Source organism: Corvus cornix, chromosome 7 (genome assembly GCF_000738735.6).
Source record: "Corvus cornix cornix isolate S_Up_H32 chromosome 7, ASM73873v5, whole genome shotgun sequence".
NCBI lineage: Eukaryota > Metazoa > Chordata > Aves > Passeriformes > Corvidae > Corvus > Corvus cornix.
In genome coordinates, this window is record NC_046337.1 from 10,579,856 (window position 1) to 10,595,764 (window position 15,909).

A 15,909-nucleotide genomic window follows, 5' to 3' on the forward strand; every position below is an offset into this window, starting at 1 on the left:
TCACCTTCTCATCAATGACTCTACTGAGAAAATTTCCCTGGTCTCGTGTCAGTAACATGGCTTGGCAGGGGGTGCAGGAGGGGTTGTAGCACCCAGTGGAGGGGAGGAGCTGCAGCTGTGTTGTTCCTGTCAGGTTTACAGGTGCTACATTTTTATTACCCCAGTTCCTGTTCCTTTCCTGAGTGTTGTGGTTGGAGTTCTTTCAGTTCATAAGCCTGTAACACCTTACCCATATCATCTTCCTTTACCTGCTAGAGAATCTCTGTTGCTTGTTAATAAAAATAATGAATGTCACTTCAGTGAGTAGGTACTGAAACATAAGATATGGATCATAAAGAGAAAGGAACCCGAGGAAGATATAAGCTGTTTCAACAAGAAGTCATCTTGGCCACTGTTTTTTAAGGGACATATTGCACTGTTAAGAGTGAACCGGAGTCCAGAATTGGTCTATCTTTAATCATGCAATTTCATTAATAACTAAAGCATTAATATTAGAACTGTTGATGTTAGGGAGTTGGGAGGACTTACCCATCCAGATGATGTTATCTAGAAAGGACTGGATGAACCTGAAAACTGAAGAGATTGAAATCTGGTATAAAGGTATAAATCTGGTATAATGGTATAAATCTGGTATAAAGAAGGTGTAAAGTACCTTCTTGCTGCAAGGAACTTACTTCTCAAAGGAAGGGACAGTGGTACATGATGTAGGTGAATTTGCCTGCGAAACATGGACATTCTGAGAATGATGTGATTGGCAATAACGAGAAGCAGAGTTGTTCTGAATGCCTCAAGACTCTCCTACCCACACTCCTAAATATATTTTTCATGTGAACAGCTATTGAAGTTAACTTTTGCCCCAAAAGGGCAAAACCCACAAAGTATTCCAGCAGTCTTTTTGGGAGTGAGCAGAGCATCCAAAACCTCATTACAATCAGAACTTGAGTATTTGTAGCTGTCTGTTTGCTGACTGCAACAGATGTGGTTCTCTGGTTTTGCTACTGTAAGGCCTGTTAAAGCTTTCCAGCTTCAGTGGGGTATTTCACACACGTATCATATTTCATCTGTGGAACAGTTGATGCTTGGTGCCATACAGACAAATTAAGATCTCTGAAATAATTTCCTTTTTCTCTTTTCAACATGCTATTACTCTTAATGAGGCCAAGTGCTGGCAGGTTATGTCCAGCTTTGGTATGGAAATCAGAGACCAGCACTTTAATCCTTTTACTGCCCCAGAGATAATTTTTTTTTATGAGTTCTCAACTTGGTCCTAAGTTCAGTGTACATGGATTTACTCCAAGAGCTCCCTGTTCCAATTAGTGCTGTTCTTGGCCAGCCTGGCCATCCAAGAGCAGTACAACTTGTCCAGTTTTGTCCTGTTGTCCTGTTGATGTGGATGAGTAGCCCCATGTGCATATGTGAATAATTTATGGATCATTATGGATTTTTGTGTTCTGGATGCCAGTATGTGCTGCTGACTGCAACCATTCAGTTGTAAGTAATTCCCCTTCTCCCCCACGTCTCTTTTCAGACTAGTCCGTGAGGTTACTGGCGTGAATGTCAACATGAGGGTCGGAATCCACAGTGGGAGAGTTCACTGCGGGGTCTTGGGCCTTAGGAAGTGGCAGTTTGATGTGTGGTCCAACGATGTTACATTAGCCAACCACATGGAAGCAGGGGGCAAAGCTGGGTAAGTTGTTTCATCAAAGCTGTTGTGTTTAGCCATGAAACTCACATACTAAATGTGTAGGAGTAGTAGCATGGCTAAATCAATTGGTGTTTATTGCTCGTTTGTTCCAGTACATGGAACCCATCCCTGACAGGACCTGGCTTTTTAGGTGACAACTTTTCAGAGTCTACAGAGCTTGCTTGTCCTTTGTCTCATTCAAGGCGCATCCACATAACAAAAGCAACCCTGAACTATCTCAATGGAGACTATGAGGTGGAGCTGGGCTTCGGAGGGGAGCGCAACGCTTATCTGAAAGAGCACAGTATTGAGACCTTCCTGATTGTACGGTGCAGCCAGAAGCGGGTAAGACCAAACAAACTAAGCAGGTTTAGGTACCTTTAATAACTTGATGTCTCTGAAACACCAAAGTAAAGCCTTTCTAGATGAGACAGTTGACTTTCAGTGACAAAAATTCCTGTTTCTCTCTCCTCTTCCTGAACTTTTATGTGCATAGAAGGGAATAGCCACCAACTACATAAGGTGTCTGTGTCAAGCTCTTTCTAGTTCTCTCAAAGAAATTCTCCTCAAAATCAATCCTCAAGTTGTTTTCAAAATCACACGGAAGAATGTTGTTAATATAGATATGTGTTTTGTAGAAGTGCTTAAAGGAATAGAGTAAAACCACAAAGATCTTTTCTCTGTCAGATTACAGAGGTGATTTTGTCTACTGGCTCACCAGATGAATGACCATAAAGATTAGAGCAGTTCCTATCATTGCTTTTCAGCCTCTCTTTCTGAAGATGGGAAAAGCTGGCCCATTGTAGTGATGGATGATCATTGTGATAGTAAGATGAGATCATACCAATTATGACATGGGTCAGGCTGCACAAAATAAGCCTATTAGGGCATTACTGAACTGAACTTGAATCAAGTCAAACTCGAGTGGACTTCAGCTGATATATCTTCTTTTTGTGACACTGCCAACAGCAAATTATCACTGGTTTATATTCTTTTTAAAAATGGTAGACTGAAATACTAGAAAAGGACCTTTTTGATCTAGTTGAGCATAACCAATAATATTTCACGTAGTAATTTCTGCACTGTAGGCACTACTTTGCTATTCACAATATAGGCAAGCATATACAGATTGGCCTGAATTGAAAATAATTTCATATTTTTCTGAATCTAAAACCAATTAAACCTTCCCACATCTGTAAATAGGACTGCCATGAGATTAAGTGAATTAGAGTTTGTGACATGTTCCAGCAGCATGGTTGATTTGAATAACTAACACCTGTACAGAAGTACTTTGCTACCATTCCCTCATTTCCTGAGAGAAGGGAAGCCTCAAATCTCCTTAATGGATACAGTGTAAAAAATCTCCAAGAAAACCCCTTATCATCTGCTAAAGAGAGAAGATGATGTTTTGGTCTCTATCTGCTCATAAAATAAATCTCATTAACAATTGTCAATCTTCAAAAGAGGATTAAAACTTGCAGTGCAAGATTATTGTTCCTGAGCATCACTGCCTGTCAATGGACCAGCTGGTGTTTATACCCAAATCGCTTTCTCTTTGCTGGGAAGATTTAAGAATATAAGTCAAAATACCCTTGTGGTCAGACCCCATTTCCTGGAGTGGAGAACCTATACTGACTTCTTAAATCATGCAGTCACCAAGCTGTCTGCATATTCTTGGGGAGAACCGAAAGTTTCTCTGGACAGAAGAGAAAGACATAAATCAGGATTCTGCTGCTTGCAAGTATAGACAAAAAACCTCAGAAACAGAGACTTCAGAGTGCTTGGCACCCAACTTCATTTTTGAACATGGCATGTATTTTGAGTAGGAGATTGGACAGAGAATCATAAGAGACATGGATTCAATTCCAGACATAGGTTTTGAGGAACTTCCATCTTTATGCCTTGATTTGCCATAGTAAAATAAAATGGGCCATTCTTTCACTGCTTTATACGTATTTATTGCAGCTCTGTTACATAGTGCAGCCCTTAGCTGAAGTTTCTGAGTGCTACTATAATGCTGCTGTAACGTACTGCGTCCCAGAGTGGCTAAAAATTGGGACATTTGCATGACTTACATAATTATTGGGCTAAACTGAAACATAAAAAAGCAGCTACCCAGTGTCATGGGTATTAGGTGTTTAGAGTTTTGAGGTTTGCCCATACTGCTGCAACTTCTGTGCTCCCATAGCTATTTTTTAATCTCTTTGTGAATCTTTCCGTAGAATGCCTTGGATTGGAAAGGACCTTAGAGATCACCTTGTTCCAAGCACCCTGCCAGGGCAAGGACACCTTCCATTAGACCAGGTTGCTCAAAGCTCTATCCAACCTGACCTTGGACACTTCCAGGGATGGGAAATCCACCATTGACAACCATTGTTCCAGTGTTAAAAGTTGTCTCCCTCTTCAAAAACTTTTTCACATAACATGAAGATCAGAAGTGAGAAGTGAGATCAGAAGTTTTGCCCATTGTCAGTTCAGTCAGTCTTGAACATTTTGCCTGATGGCTGGCAAAATTCTGGTACTTTACTTTTTCCTTTCATTTCTGCTTGATTTTAATGTCATCTTGTGATGTATTTAGCCAGGTTTTCAGTTCATTCTGTTCCAGTAATGGCCATAAAATGTTCACCTCACTTAGTAAAGAGTTCCTGTGAGTTGTGTCTGGGTTCCTGCTGTCCTCGTGCATAAGGCTTGGAATTAGCATTGGCCTGAGAGCAGATCCAAGTAACTGCCTGAGCAGTTCCTCAGTTCACACAGCAGACTTGAATTATCTGGATACCTGGTTCATCAGCCCCACAGCCATCAAAACCCAGCAATACCATGAGTTATGATGAATACATCAAATGTAAGGGTTTATGTTCCATACCCTTTCTGCTTACTGTTGCCATGGGGAGCCACAACTTTGAACTTTCTCTCTTTTTTGTTTTTTTGACTTTTTCACTGTGTTAATACCATTTCTTGAGCACAGAGCAAGTGGGAGGAACATTTATCTCATATTCTTGTTCCAGGAACTGAAACTAGCTTCTTCTTTGAAAATATTTTTTCTCTTCGTCCTTTTTAAAATTGCTGTTAACTGGAATATAATTGATGCAGTTTTAGGGGGAAAAAGGCTAGATTCTGCTCCCTCAGTCCTTAATAATATCTCTAGAGCTGAAAACGTAGTTGTTGTTTTCTGTCTGGTATGCAGAAGAGTTGCTTTCTATTAAAAGAGAACAAAATGCAAAGTTTTAACAACCAGTCTTTTTAGATTTTTTTCTCCTCATCTCTACCTCCAGATCTGCTTTCACCTTTCTGTTTGCCCTGTCCTCTGATTCTGCTGCCCTCATGGGTGAGCACTTGCCTGTGAAGCATATAAAAAGATGAAATTAGCAGGTTCTGCCATAAAGGTCTGTTGAATCTTTTGCTGTGGTTTGTTTGCTCCCATTAGTGCTAACAGCGGGCTGCTCTAAAACCTAGTTGCTCTGGTTGTCTGGTGTCTGCCAGAAATTGTGTCCCCTCTCCTTTTTTCTCCTGAGACAGACTCTTCTAATGTCTTCACACAACAGAGACAAGCACAAGCTCTCACATTTTCTTGCTCATCAAAGGAAACCTTTACCTTTTGCAAAGTTGGATTATCTCAGTGTCTTCTATTTATTCTGTGATGAACTAATGTGATTCCTGATAATGAAATGAAATTTCTGTCTGTGATCTCTACGGGAGTGACCATGTGCTTTGTACACTCAAATGTCTCAAGTTCCATTTCTACCATGTTAGTCCTCAAATGTTGGGTGCTAATACTTCTTCATATCTATCAAATATACCTCTGCTTCCCTCGTTAGCCAAATCTGTCATTGCTCACTTGCTGCCAGGTAATATAAGAAAAAATTCACCCAAATCTGCCCCAAGAGCAGTAACTGAGTAACTCTGCTAGTAACTTTCATCTAGACTAATACGTCCTTATTCAACACTGTCTCTTGCCATTTCACTAGAAACCAGCTCTTTTCCCAGCTTCATATTCCCCATCTGTCTTAGCCATTACTCTCCGGCACAGCACTCTGTCAAATGGTCTATGGAAGAAACAAAGCCAGTGAGAGCTACTGTATTTTTTCCTCTTTAGAGAAACTTGGATTCAAGGCTGTTAATCCAAACCCAGCATTTGCTGCTCTACAAGCTCTGTGTCATGATCGCTGACTAAATAGTTATTAAAAATATCTTTTACCAGAACTGAAATGGAATCTGGCAGTTTTCCACAGATCTGGAATGGAGGTTGTCTCTCTGACTTCAGCATATGACGCTTAAGTTTTGCTTCCAGACATGGTTTAGTGGGACTTGGCAGTGCTGTGTTTACAGTTGTGCTCAATGATCCTCAATGCAACCTAAATGATTCTGTGATTCAATGCTTTCCATTTATAACCCTATGCTTATGAGACTTCTTCCCTTTTGCCTCTACTGTGGCAGTAGTGATTACCTGGAGAGAAACAATCTGTTCCTTCAGCTCTACAGTAATGAAGAATTTTAAGTTTCTGTTATCCTCACATGGGTGATTTACACAGAGTGACTTCGGCTCTTATTCAGTTAATTTTCACAACCATTTGGATATGTGTTTCTAATGGACTTAATACATTAGCATGGAAGAAATACAGGAGTTCTCCAAGGAGATCTTTGCCTTTCTTCCTTACTGACTTCTTTCTTTACCTGAAAGTCTCTATTTCCAGACAAACAGCAATTTATCAGCTAGAATTACTAAAACTGTTGCCCACATTTTAGTGATTCCCAAAACTTAAGCCCTAGGTATTGCAATGGCCTGCACGACATCTTTACCCTTCTACAGAATGGGGTTTTTTTATTCATGTTACATGGGGCTTTTTTAGCTCACCCTGCAGACTGTAGCATTCATATTGCATAACTCTGGTCCTCCACCTTCACAACTTTTATATCTGCCCTTCTGAATCTTATTCAAAATGTTTGTCCCACTCATTATTGCTATCCTATCACTTCCCTGATATTCTTACTGTACTCCATTTATTATTCCCAGTTCTTGGGCTGCCCCAGTTTCTGGTGTTTTTACAGGAGCATGTCACTTGGTGGTTGTTGCTCAGATTCTGCTCTTCTTTGAGATCAGGTGCTGCACTAATTTGAAAAACCATCACAACTACTCTTCCCAGCACTCTAATCACTGGTCAAAGCTTTACTCTGAGAAGGGTGAAAAAGTGTGTGTTTGAAGGAGTGGGAAACAGACCATAAGGTGAATAGGATTTTAGCAGCACATTGTTTTACACCTAGTTTTATCGTCCTCAACATTGTCAGAAATCTAGGGGAATGCTTTGTTTTGAACACAAGTAGAAACAAAATGTGCCTGAAAACAGATGAGCAGTACTGCTGATCAAACATGCTGTGCTGAGTGCACAAAGTCTGAAAGGGGAAAAAGTGTTTATTTTTTCTAATGTCTTTCAATTGATTACACTTGGGTGTTTCTTTTAACAATAGCAGGTACACACCAGTTTCAAAAAGGATTGTTGATGGTGGCCTTAAAACAGCTCAACAAAACTTTGGCTGTAACTCCTAGAAAAACAATTCTTATTCTTTTCTAAATAACGTCCTGGAATTCCATCCAGCTGAAGAAACAAAATGGTCCTTTAAATGTTGAGCATGTGAGTCTCCTAAAACACAATCAATCTAATGTGATGATTCCTCAATTTAGCACATTTAATCAGATCTCAGCAGGGTTCCACTCATGTAGATTTATGAAGGCAGTGGTTTGGAGCATTTAACACTACAAGAAACATCATCCAGATGTCAGAAGGACTTCAAGACAATTCAAAGAATAATATGTAGCTAAATCTGATATGGCTGATCCATGATTAGACTTCACTGTTGCACTGATAGTGATCAATATGTTGGAAAATCCTATCACACACACTAAAGAGGTAACAGGCATTCTTGATTCAATTGATAAGTAAAAGAAAACCCCAGCTCTTTCTGCAGTTTTGCTGTAGCATTACTGTAGCTCAGTGTGTGGGAACTGGTGGTGGGAACACAATACAACCCCTGGGAATCAGATTTACAGTCTCTTTGTGAGTCCAGATTTGAAAAGTTCCCACAACAGCCTTCTGGAGTTTATCCACCTAAAATCTGAAAAACCCATTGCTGTCAGAGACTTTTGCACCTTCTTCTCATGTTGGTAGTACCTGTAATGAGTAGGACTGAAGGGCATCACCACTTCTCTTTCTTTATTCTTCTTTTCCAGTCTTGTTATGCCTTAGGCAGCCTTGTGTGCAAGTTCTCCTTATGCTGTCACTTAGCCAGGAAGAAACAGAGGAGGCAGTCTCATAAATTTTCACAGAGGAGCTGTGTCCCATCTAATGCTTAATTTTTAGAGTTTGTTATTTTCATCACCCACGGAACAAGTGATTTTGCAGAAAATAAATTATCTCAAGTTTTTAAAATAACAGTATAATAAGTATTGATGTTAACAGCAAAGTCCTATTGTTCAAGATGATATAGTAGCACATTATGTAATGTGGAAAAGCTAAAGTGCACTGTATTTGTATATATGCGTTTTAATCTGATTGGAAATACTGCTGAAACACAGTCCACAATCCAGTGGGAACTTCCTACCAGAGGTGGGGGGGAAATACTGCCAGAGTTCATGAAGCCATAGAAAATTTATGGCGCCTGACCTCATGGTTAGAAACAATCTCAGAATCATGTTTACCCATTTGTCCTGTCCTTACCTCAATCCAGATGTGTCAGTCAATACATTTGAGGTCTTTTATTTCCTTCAAATTCATCAAGTGATGCTTCAGACTCACTAGCACTTGCAGCAGGTACAAGGATCACTCACGGGCTGAGAGGGGTAGTATGCCTTCATGGACTTTGGCATTAAGGTTTTTCTCAAATTCTAACCGGATTTACTAACTCATGGGGTGAAAACCTGCTGTATATCATTTTTATCATCTGTTGATGTAAAGGCATTTGTAAAGTAACCAAATAGCTTTGCTTTTATGGATCCCCAGACTAGTTTCAACATCAGGGGTTTTTTATTACATTTGGTTGAAAACCCTTCCCTAAGTTGGAATAAAATGGATTGACAGTGTCACTTCTGTTGTTGAAAAACAATATCTATTTGCTTGGAGATAATGAAACTGTATTTCCTACCAGTTTTCTGGCATCACATCATAAAAGAAAGAAGCATAGCTATGAAAAAGATTGCATAACTGAAAAACAACCACAAGAAAGTACTACAAATGATGGCAAAGAGTATAAAGAGCAGTGACTCTTAGAAAACAAAACCTCAAACCAACTCAAATCTGGACATCAGAATTTCATCACATTAATGTATTTTTAGAAACATTTAAAAGATGTCTCTCCTGGAGGTTATCCAGTGGCTCTGTCATGACTGCTCATGTGAAACTCAGCTGGTGCCAAGTGCTGGAATTTTCAGCCGTTGCAGACAAACCAATGGTGGGCTCAGTGTGGGGAAGAGGTGACACAGGAGGCACTTGCTGTCCTGGAGGTGTCGATGTGGGAGCGCCTATGGTTCCCCTTAATGGTCATCCCAGGGTGCTGACAGCTCCCTTAGGTCTGCTTCCACAGGGTTTCCTTGTGAACCTACCCTTGTCATCCTGGCTGGATGAAGAAGGTCTTTGCTGGCAGCCTGGAGCTGCAGGACCACTGCTGCTCACTGTCACGGGGCCAGCTGGGTGTGGGCACAGGGCTCCTGTCACAATTGGCCCCGTGTCCCCAGCCCGTGGCCATGAAGCTGTGGCCCCACGTGCTCAGGAATGTTTGGTGCCCATGTGGTGAGCTGTTGTCATTGTAGCTGTCTCTTTGTTGCAAGGAGAGAGAAGATGATTTCCCATGCTTGTCAATCAGGCAGCTTTCTCCAGCACTGACTTTCAGCAAGCCTTTTTAAATTTCTTTTTTAAAACCCTAATTTAAGGCAGCATAGCACTTGACATTTAACTCTGTGGTTACCATGGAGATAACACCAGGTATTTTGCAAACTCCTGAGAAGTACAAGTTACACTGAATAGTGGGGAATCAAAATAAATAGGTATGGAATGCAGACCCCAGGCAAGAAAAGCAGTGGACCTACTTGTACTGTCAAGTAACACTTGAACCAAAATTCTAGAGTTGAAAGCAATGGTGGGCTCAATGTGGGGAAGAGGTGACACAGGAGGCACTTGCTGTCCTGGAGGTGTCGATGTGGGAGCGCCTATGGTTCCCCTTAATGGTCATCCCAGGGTGCTGACACCTTTTAAATAACTCAGTTGTCTGGAAATCCAAAATTAACTATTAAGTCTATTTTTTTTCTGTAATGTCATTGAAGCAGCAATTCTCTTGAAAAAGTTTAATCTCTCAAGTAATAAACAACTATCCCTACCTTCTGAATTTTCAAGCTCTCCAGAGGTTGTCTGTTTTAAGAAAGGATATAGTAATTGCCACCCCTCTGTCTTCTGAGTCAGTACAGGTAAATCACACAATCCTCCCTGAGCCAGTCTGCAGCGCAGCCCTTGATAGAGGGACTTCTGTCTGCGGAACACATTCCATGTGGAGACCTGCCTGTCTTTTTGGCTAGGGACTATATTCAAAATAAGGACCTGATCTGCCCATTGTTGAGCCTAGTTACATGCTGCACTTCTGTGCTCTTGTGGCTGGCACTGAGCTTGAATGAAACCTGTCTGACAGATCCTGTGCTAACCTCACAGTAAGATCCCATTGTAGCCAAGAGTCAAGGCCTTGATAATGAAACCAAAGACTTTGTTCAAACTTCAGGAGAATTAGTGTCAGTGTGAAATTGGAAGCTAGCATTAGAGTCAGGGAGACCATTTTGTCACACACTGCAATTTCATCACCCTTAACATATACACAGTTGAGTGAAAGATTTATGTGCTTTCCTTAGCATGTCTGGGAATATACTGTTGCAAGTGTGGAAAATTATCTGCTTGTACCTATGGAGAAAGGTGTCCTGTATTTCCATAGCTTCAAGGACCTTCAAGGCTCCTGTTCTTCAACGAGATCACTCAGTGTGTCATTTCTCTTCCAATTTTAACTGTTTGATTGCTTTTTGAGGACCCTCTGTGTAGTATCTCATCTTGGAACTGCAATTTTCTATCTGAAATTATTCAGTTTGATTCAATTTGCTAAAAAAGAAAATAGATGTCTCCATTTTGGAATGCTCCCCATGTTTACACAGGTTATGGTGGTTGTTCAGAACAAGTAAAGGAGTAAAAAAATGGGTACCACTTAGAGGCAAGTGTTCTAAAAGTTGAGAAGAAAAAGAAACGGTGGACTGGGACTGCTTCTGGTCAGCGGCAGCTTCATAACATTCAAGGTGCAAAGCCAGCTTTTGGAGTGAGAGATCAAAAGTGAGAGATGCTTTGGAGAACAACTGCCATGTAAATGTTTGAAAATTTATTATGCATTTCTCTCTGGTTTGTATTCCAGAAAGATGAGAAAGCCACGATAGCCAAGATGAACCGCCAGCGTGCCAATTCCATCAGCCATAACGCGCCACACTGGGGTGTTGACCGGCCCTTTTATAACCACCTCGGAGGTCACCAGGTCTCCAAGGAGATGAAGAGAATGGTAATGCCTTGCTTTCTGGACATAAATTTATTTTCTTCTTAACACAGTGCTATATATCCCTCCTGCTTTGTCTGAAGGTTTTTACAGCCCTGAGGGCGTTTTCCAAATGGGGGTGAAAAATTCTACTTTGACTCCAGAAATAACAATAATTGGTACATCTGGAGGTGAGTGATTGTGAGATGAGGCACAAGGTTGCTTGAGAGGGGAAGGGAGGCTGAATGGCACAAAGAAGGCTCTTTTGTCTGACTTGTCCCACATTCTGAACACTCATCACGGCTGTGTGAGAAGACATGATTATCTGCAAAAACTGCTCCGTAATGCAAGCATTCAAGAGGCATCTGGCATACATTTCTATTAGCTTGGTACCTGCAGATGTTTCTGGCTTGCATTGTCACAGCCAGGTGCTGTTCTCCTCTCTAAGCTGCATGCCCATGTGTGCTCATGGGGCCCCAGGAATGTCACTGCTGTGTTTAACTCTGGAGAATACATTCTCGAGTACATGGATTAATTGGCCTAAGGGAGCAGGCATCTTCCTTTCTTTCTTGTACCTTTCAGTCTTTCTAAACTAAAATGAACAAGAGCTAATTACCAATGCAATTGCACTGAGAGGACTTTTATGGCTTATTTTACATAAAGGTCTAGATGATATCTTTGTTTTCTGCAATAGAGATTAAGAAGATAGTTTATATTACAGCACCTATTTTTAATAATGACACAATATTTAGCACCTCTATAATTGCATGCATAATCAGATTGGTCTACAACCTTATTTATGCTGTTTTGAACCTTCATGCACAGTGAAAAGTGTCTATTTGTTGCTCACTTTGTTGTCTATATTCAAAGTTCTCCTCCAGGTCACCAAAGCCTTTAAGTATTCAAAAAATTCATAAACATGAGATTCAATCCCACAGCTTAAAAATTTAGGCATAGCTAAAAGCAACTGCATATGGTATCTTTTAAAGGGAAATGCTGGCACATTTATTAATAGTTGGTGCTAATATTATTCAATCTTAATATTATTTTACAGTGCTAAACCAAATTTCTTGATCTCCATAGTAATGTTTCTTTCATTTCTCAGATCTCCAAATGAGGGCTTCTGACATGAGCATACAGATCAGTGAAACCGTGCATTTTTTATGTGGGCTTTTCAATAGGGTGTGCTCAATAGGCATGACATTATTAGAAGAGACTAATCACACTAGCACATAATTATAAGTTTCTTTGAATAGCTTTTAAGGGGTTCTTGAAGCCTCCTGTTCAGAAACAAGGTGTATGCTTGCCAAATGGTATTATGCTTCTTGGTGTTAATTACAGTTTGCCGTGTCTAGCTGGTTGTTCAGTTGGAAAAACATAATTATTTATTGAAACACCAAACTGAGTCCTGGAAACTTCACTGCCCCTCACTTGTAGGAGGAAAGACTTACTTTTTTTTCCTTATCTTGAGCCTTTCTCTGTAACGCTATTTGCCTTTTTGAAAACTCAGCAGCTCAGAAAGTCTCTTCTACTCAACTTGCTCCTGTACTGCCTCTTGTATTAAGGTCTTTTTTGAGAAGCTGATGTTACATGCATCAGGCTGTTTCTTGCACACCAACTGAAACCTGATTCAGATGTATTATTTTCAGCTAGACTTTTTGTTGTTCCTATGGACTACTTTTTAAAATCTGTTATTTACAGATTTACAGATCTGTGATGTTTGAGATGCATTAGTGAAAATGCAAACATGCCACTCCCCATGCCCTCCCCATTTTAATATCTGCTAGACGAACATTTTAGTGATTAGATCACAGGAACAATTTCTTCATCTCCTGTCTGGACTCTCTCTGTGTTAACTTCTAATTTAAATATGCATTTCTTTGTACCCCCCAGCTTTGCACAGTACCTTCTAATCTTTAACACTGTGTTACATGGATGCTGCGTGTGCTTAATGCATGTGGAGTGCACACTGGCTTCAAACTGCCTGCTTAGAAATACAAAACACAGAGAGACAGAAGGGCAGCAGAACTACAGAGGCTTTTATCGGTGCTCCTCTGGGATGACATGTCATTGATCTTGGTAAACAGCACCAGCTTTCAAACCTCCTGAAAATGTGCTCCTTGTTCCACATCACCCACCTTTCCCCCAGATGCATTTCATGTTATTATATGTACCCTTTTTTTCTTGGAAGCTGTGAACATGTAAGGTTGGATTAGTCAAAGTAATATGCCAAAGGCAGGCAGTGCAACATTGCCATTCTCTTCAAGACCTGGAGCTCCTTAGCTCTGTAATTTCAAAACAGGTATTTATAAGAGTAATTGTGAGATAGTCCTCAGGCAGGAGCCAGGTAATGTTGCAGTGATGTGCAGTTCCATTATATTGCTGGGTAGATATGAATACATTTGTGTGTAGGAAATAATACGGATGGTGATGAAGGGCACTGGGTTTTGTCACAAATGTAAAACATTTTGCATTTTAAAGGCAACCACATTTTCAGATAAAAAAGAGAGAGTTTTTTTGTGGCTCTACTTACAATTCCCTGAAAGAGAATGTTAAAGTTCCTTGAATTGCATTTTTGGGAAGGCACTGTTATATTTAATAGAAAACAGAATTATTTTGGCCATTTTTCTTTCCAGTGAATGCTGGCTCTGGTAGCTGTCTCTATTCTTAGGATATATTAGCAGTAGTCCTGGAGGAGACGGATTAGCATCAAATGTAGCCATACATTCCCTTTTTCTCCTCCTCCTCCTCTTTTGTCACAGAATTTCAATGTGCTGCCATGTCTGGGCATATCACCAGTGCATCTGGTCAGGTTTGTGTGGAATGGCAGCCTAGTCAGCGGCATGAGGAAGCCTTTGGTCCCTGCTTTTCTCCACGTTGTAGCTTGGAGCTTAACCTGCACCAGGTCCAGCAGATTTTCCATGATGTTTCTAGGTTAAGTTTTTCCCTTGTGCACACAGGAGTTTTTTCAGGCACTTGCACACATGAATAAGACAAATTACTCTACACATGTCCATGCAGTGGTAATCTGAAGTGTCCTAGAAAACAGGAGTCACTTTTCTACTCCTACCCTGGCTAACTGGGGCCTGAGTCAGGTGAGGTTGCAGCTGTGTCAGCTCATCCCCTCCAGCCCAACAGCCCCTGCACTTTCCTAGTGCACTGGTCTTCTCTCCAGACCATCACATATGCTTCTTTTTCCCTTTCCATCACTTAGCAGTGGCCTTTCTTGTGCAGAGCCTCCAGGGAGGCAGCAGCCCAGAGACACCAGTGTTGCACACTGCTGATCCCGAGCGCCATTAGCTGGTGGAGCACTGCCCCGAAAGGGCTGGTAAATGTGCAGAGAGGAAGGTCAGATACAAATGCCCTGGGAGGGCAAAGAGCCTTGCTCTGAGCTGGCAGCCTCTGCTGGAGCTCCTGGGAGCCCACATTGCTGCAGGAGCTGGTCCTCAGGCAGGGGAACCTGCACAGGATCAGCTTAATGGCTGTATACAGAGCATGAACAGAGCCACAGTCCGGCAGAGCAGCAGAGCTGCTTTCTATTTTTATTGCTTTTTACAGCTTGCCTTCTTGTTTCCTAAACAAAAGCAATCAGTCCAGGACCAGTGGCTGTATCTTTCTGGAAATGGAGACTTCTGTGCTGCTCATCCCCCCATGGCTCCATACACCAGCCTTGTCTTCCCCACTGCCTCTCTAGTCCAGTTTTTAATTGCAAAAGGGTCAAAAATAAGTGGACTTGAAACCATTTGAGAGTACAGGTATATTTATAGCTATAACAATATTTATACACCAGTGAGAAATACTTTGCTTTTCCCAGTATATATTTCAGAGGGCTTTTATAAATATTGATGAATTTTAGACTTCTGGAAATAATACTCATGTCTCAGTTTTCATCAGCAAAACAAAATTGCTATTAAAGAAAAACCAATTTGGGGATTGTAGTTGACTGTAAACTGAAAGAGGTTTGTTGTAAACAGCAATAAAAAGGCAAATGTTGATACTTTCCAAAATTACAGGGCTGTTCTAGATGACAAATTATTCTCTTGCATCTTTTATTCTGCTCAGCATTTATAAGTTTGTATCCAGAAAAACACATCCAGTTTGAGATTACAATAATTTAGGAGAATGTGGATGAGTTAGAGACAATCCAGTGGAGAAAATCACAAATTAGCAGAGTTTCAACAGTGTGTCCTCTGAAGAAGTGTTGAAGTATTGTATTTGCTCTAACCTAGAAGGGAGAATACTGATTAGAAACAAAAGTCTTCAAATACAGGAAGGTTTATAAGGACAAAAAATAATGATAAATCATTCTCCATGACTGTAAAGGGCAGGTTTAAAAATAATCATCTTAATTTGCTGAAAGGAAGGTCTAAGTTAGGAAAAAGATGCCAGGAACAGGCTGTATTAGAAGCTTGTGAAATCCCTGATTTTCCTGAACAGATTTTAATTATTTTATTCTGGGCTTTTCATTCTGGAGTGGCAGCACAAAATCCTTTGCAAATATCAAAACAATAATATTAAAAAGTCTGTATTAGGAGAATGTATAGGGAATAAACAATATAAGAATAATATGAGATAGATGTAAAGATTTTAGGAAGTTTCCAGTCTAGGCTGCGCAGATCTTCATGCCATGGATCTCCCTCCTTTCTGCAGGAGCCAGCTATAACCCCGACATTGCTGGCATATAC

The 15,909-nt window shown here is 40.6% G+C and overlaps 1 protein-coding gene across 1 annotated transcript in view; it reads left to right on the top strand.

Moving 5' to 3' along the window:
- ADCY5 (adenylate cyclase 5) overlaps positions 1–15,909 on the top strand; it is a 205,485-nt gene that overhangs the window by 150,421 nt on the left and 39,155 nt on the right. The window contains exons 6-8 of the mRNA XM_019290188.2: positions 1,529–1,687; positions 1,888–2,029; positions 11,111–11,251. Coding sequence (XP_019145733.2) covers positions 1,529–1,687; positions 1,888–2,029; positions 11,111–11,251 — 442 coding nt within the window. The remainder of the gene's footprint in view (positions 1–1,528; positions 1,688–1,887; positions 2,030–11,110; positions 11,252–15,909) is intronic.